Source organism: Austrofundulus limnaeus, unplaced genomic scaffold (assembly GCF_001266775.1).
Source record: "Austrofundulus limnaeus strain Quisiro unplaced genomic scaffold, Austrofundulus_limnaeus-1.0 Scaffold329, whole genome shotgun sequence".
Taxonomy (NCBI): Eukaryota; Metazoa; Chordata; class Actinopteri; order Cyprinodontiformes; family Rivulidae; genus Austrofundulus; species Austrofundulus limnaeus.
In genome coordinates, this window is record NW_013952731.1 from 458,090 (window position 1) to 463,373 (window position 5,284).

The 5,284-nt window shown below is 41.4% G+C and overlaps 1 protein-coding gene across 1 annotated transcript in view; it reads right to left on the reverse strand.

Annotated features, from left to right (window-relative positions):
- The window catches only part of gabrg3 (gamma-aminobutyric acid type A receptor subunit gamma3), a 121,477-nt gene that overhangs the window by 45,255 nt on the left and 70,938 nt on the right, over positions 1–5,284 (reverse strand). Inside the window, exon 5 of the mRNA XM_014022432.1 lies at positions 2,906–2,988. Coding sequence (XP_013877886.1) covers positions 2,906–2,988 — 83 coding nt within the window. The remainder of the gene's footprint in view (positions 1–2,905; positions 2,989–5,284) is intronic.

The following is a 5,284-nucleotide window of genomic DNA, read 5'->3' on the forward strand; positions in this document are numbered from 1 at the left end:
CCTCAAATATGGGGTGTATCGTAAAACTGTTGGCCGGCGCAGTATAGGTCAGACTCATCTACAGTCCTATTTTATTGTTTGTTTGTTTGTTTTTAATTATTTACTTATTTTGAATTTGATTCTGCAACATGTTCCAAAAAAGCTGGACAGGGTCAACAAAGGACTGGGAAAGATTAGGAATGCTATAAAACACCTGTTTGGAGTATTCCACAGGTGAACAGGTTAACTGGAAATAGGTGAGGGTCATGATTGTGTGTAAAGTGAGCATCCCTGAAAGGCTCAGTTGTTCACAAGTAAGGATGGGGCAAGGTTCACCACTTTGTGAACAACTGTGAGCAAASAGTCCAACAGTTTAAGAACATTTCTCTCTGTACATCTGTAAGGAATTTAGTGTCAGTCCAAAATATCATCAAAAGATTCAGAGAATCTGAACAAATCTCTGCAAGTCAGCAGTAAGGCTGAAGACAAACAGTGAATGTCTGTGACCGTTGAACCCTCAGRCAGCACTGCATTAAAAACCCACATCATTCTGTAACTGAGCCAAACTTAGCCATCTCTTTTTCAGCAACGCCCCTGCTTATTTCAACAAGACAATGCCAAGCCACCCAGGACTGTTGAACATTTGAAGCTGTTCATCAWACAAGGATGGGAAAGAATTCCACCTACAAAACTTCAACAATTATTGTCCTCAGTTTCAAAACGCTTATTGAGTGTTGTTAAGAGGAAAGCTGATGGAGCACAATGGTAAACACAAACCCTCTACCAGCTTTATTAGAATGTGTTTCAGCATCAAATTCAAAATGAGTGAACATTTGCAATAAAACAAAAAGTTTATCTGTTTAAACAAATATCTTGACTTTGCAGTGTRTTCAATTGAATGTAGGTTGAAAAGAGTTTTCAAATCATTGTATTCTGTTTTTATTTATGTTTTACACAATGTCCCAACTTCAGTGGAGTTGGGGTTGTAGTTGGGCTCCTCTTGATGCATGGACTCTGGAACCAATCATTGTGAGAAGGGCTGGAACATATTCCACGCTGTAGTTGCTCATGGCGAGAGGTGCCAAGTTGATGTGGGCCTACTTAAAGTCCCCTGCCTTGGTGTTTGTGTGTTGGAGTTTAACCTGATAGATGATAAGGTAGCTTTTCTGAGTCTTCAGGTGACAGGACAGGCTGAATGTTGTTTGTAACTAAGTGCTGAATGGCAGTTCAGTGTACCCAGCCTTTTGGAATCCAAGGGGTGGTGGAAGGTACTCCAGCTTGAACACCCTTATTCAGGCAGGTAATGACAGTGTGACATGGTCGGGTGTGATTGGGAGGAACAGCCTCTCTGATCTGAACCTGAGTGGTATTCTGTTGTTGGACTTCTGTGCTGGTCACAGTTTGTCCATCACAAACACCATGTTCAAATATAAGGGTGTCTATAAGTGCATGTGGCACCAGGACACCCTAGGACATAGATCTACGATTGACTTTTTAGTCATGTCATCTGATAAGTGGCTGTATGTTTGGGATACTCRGGTGAAGAGAGKAGCTGAGTGGAGGAACTGAGGAGTCAGAATGGGCCAGTTTCCATGGCCCAATCGTTGARGCTGCTGCCTACAGCTGTAGCCGCAAGACTATTGTTGCCTCTTGTTGTGGCCATCCTTGAACACAGTGGTGAACACCCCAAGTGTCTATTATCAGTGAATCCTCAGAAGTCCTGTTGGGCCTTGCCAGCTGGTAKGACTCTGATGGCAGTTAAGGAGTATTGTGGGTCTAGCGGACTGCAGCTCTGGTTATTGCTGAGGCAAAATCCCAAATGTGGGAAGAATTTGACCAGATCTTGGATAGAGACTCTCAATCAACTTTGAGGAGATTCTGGAAAATGAGCATGAGACGATATGATCTGATCTCTGGACTCTGGCGGGTCTCGGATCGGTTGCAGCACRGAAAATTATCCTAAAATGTCACCAGTTCCACTGAATCCTGCACCCGTCTCAGGTCCCCCCAATCCCAAGTGACCTAAGCCCCTCATCCCCAGCTGTCTTGCTGTTTAGCGAGTGGTTTTTTGTGTATATGATTCTGTGTTTGTGAGTAAACATAGGATCAGAGCARTTTTTAAAACTCATCTCTCCTATTGTGTTTTTCCAAACTTTTTAAAGGTAGCRCAACCCCTGCTGGTTGCAACATAACCTGATCACCTGTTCCCCCATGTTTGTCTTGTGTGTCTCTCTTGAATGGGTGTTCTTAAATGTAATTTCGTTGTGCTCTGTACAATGACAATAAAGGCATCATCATCATCRTCAAAACCATCAAGCAGCTGAGGTAGGGAAAGCAACACTTTACCGACAATGTTCAGTGAAGGTGCCTGATGCCCGGCAGTGGAAGGAATACCTCTTGGTTTATGAGCTGAACAGCATTTCGGAGTACCTAGACTTCTTGGACTAGGGGTGTAGGAAGGTGCTCCAGCTGATYACTCCTTTATTTTGCTGGGGGACTTCAATGTCCATGTGGTGKTGTTCTGCTGTTGCACTTCTGTGCTAGTCTACTTTATGTAGTAAATAAAGTAGCAAAAACACGTCAGGTGGACCCAGTCAACAGAATAGAGACCAATCTTTTTACATAGCAGCACAAAAATCAAGAGGTCCAACCACARATTTTTACATACAGCTCCATACAGAAGTGACAACAGCAATACATCTAAACATCAACATACTAAACACCAATTTGRTTTTTAGTGAAGTAAGGAAGAATTGAACTGAGGAGTTCAGCATAATTTTTGTTTCACAGGAAACCCTTTAAACCAAATATTGTATGTAACAAAGTGGTTGACAAAGTATTCAGTACACACAACTGTAAATAAAAGTCAGGAAGAGAAATAAATTGTTGAAGCAGACAAGCACTTAGACGAGTAAAGCATACTCACAGCTGGAGAAGATGAGCGGACATGAGTGTTCATCCATGGGAAAGTTGTGTAGCTGCAACTGGCACTCTGCATTTATAGTCAGCCTAGGGAAAAAAAAAGTTTAGTCAGTTTGTAAAAAGCGTGATTAGACTTGGTAATTGCAATGCTTTCATCTGAATTCTTCCTTATTGTAACTCCACAAGCCCCTCTTTCACCACTTTCCCGAGGTGGGTCTCAAAGCAAACTTTTCTGACACTGTCTCTTTAAATCCACTTTACACCCAAGCAGAATGTAAAGATATCTTTGCAGCAGAGACTAAATTAAACTTTTCTGCACCTCTACAGACTCCAAGTACAAAACAAAATGTATTTAACAGATTAAAAAAAAAGTTAATTTTGCATATGTCCCCTTTAAGGCTTTTTTTTTTAGCTGTTTGGAGATTCTTATCTGGCTTTTCTGTTTTTGAATCAATCACCATACCTGAATCTGATTGAACATCAAACTTGCWGAAGACAAAACTGCAGGGAATACCCTAAGAACATGTAGGACCTGAAGACTGCTGCCATAGAGGCCTGGCATCACCAGGGATGAAACACAATGTCTGCTGATGTCTATGTGTTACAGACTTCAGGCTGAAATTGACTGCAAAGGATTTCACTAAATATCTTGTTTAATTTTAAATTCACTGTGCTGTTTACTGCCAAAAAGGTAAGGATTGTATTGATGCTCCATATGTATGGACCCGAGTGTACTGTATACACATGACTGTAGGAAAATAACATCATAGCATAACCTTTTGTTGATCCAGTAGTCTAGCATACAGTATGTAGTGTGATCTGCTGTAAAGATATGTTATCACTAACTCATTGGTCATGCCAAAAAATAAATAATTTTAAAACATCACRAATACCTTGTACAGACATGAAAACAATGCAATTTATGTAGCAGTAAATCATCAGTACATTACACACTCTTATTCCAAGCTGTTAAAACACCCTGTCTGCACTGGGGAGTAATGTGTCATAACTATATGTGTAATAAGTGTTGTTGTTACTTGTCTTTTCCAGTAATCTCATTAGAGCTCTGTATATGGCTTGTCCCTTTGTGTTCTTTGTTCTATGTAAATACAGTGTTGTACATGATGTCATATGATTGCTGCTGTGATCATGTGCTTTTGAAGTTCATGTAATAACATTTGCATTGCACTGATTGCATTCTGGCCACATGAAATCTAATGACATAAAAAAACAACATTTTCTATTTCAACCCGGAAAGACTCACACAAAGACAGACAGAAATTAGGAGGTTTATTGACATGACTGAATTAGCAGAATTATTTATATGAATGATATTAGAGTTTGGCGCTCGGACCCCGGCAGAGGATGGGAGTGTTGTTCAATACTGTAAGCTTAGATGAGCTATTTAAGATGAGGGGTAGCAGTTTTTATTCCCTCCCGGGSCCCAGAAACTGGTGGTGGTGGTTAAAGGAGGGGAAAGCCCCTGGAAGCTAGAAGATAAAGGGTGGAGAACGTGATAGCGGTAGGTTGACATTTGGCTGGCGAGCAGACGGAACGATTGGAGAGGATGCTTTTATCCACTGACTGTCAGATACTGATTGGATGTGTCTGGGCTTGTGATACGGTGGCTGGATGAAGCAGGTGAGGTAGATTAGTCCAGTGGTTCCCAACCTGGGCGCTAGAGATCCCAGGAGGGCGCATAATATGCTTGATCAGAGGTTAGGGGTCGACATAACCAGATCCCACCTCCTGGTTGTAAAGTTCTTCTCCGCAACGGTTGACTGTCATTTGTAAAAAATGAAAGGAAAAAAAACTTCTAGATTTTAAACTGACAGTTATTTCAACCAATAGAGAGAACCACAGTCAAAGTTTTACCCAATCAGATAAGAACAGGGTGGGTCGTGCTGTCTCACTGACAGCTGGTGTGCGCAGTCTCGAGTYACAAAGGCTGCCCGTGTGGTGCACCATTCAAACAGTTTGTTCCTCAAGTGTTTGATCTCCTATTTACAACATCTCATAAGTTATAAAGTGTACTGCTGCATGTCCTTTTGGAGAAAACTATGCCAACGTAAGCGTAAGCAGCAACTCCACCTCTGGTGATAGTGTGCGCACATGCCCTGTGTGAGCACCCAAAGCGTGACTATAGCCTTCAGGGCAGGTGCTCGCTCCCAGGAATACTGTCAGTGTTTCTCAGACTTTTTTCCACCAAGGATTAGATATATGTGACCCTTCATATCGAAATGAGGATTAAGTCAAATTCGGTCAAAATGACCTAACTACATTTTCAGGTTCCTGGCTTTAAAAGCTACATACCTGTGGAAGTGATTGTGTTCCAATATCGTAATTAAAACGGATTAATAGAAATGCTGTTTCATTTTCAACA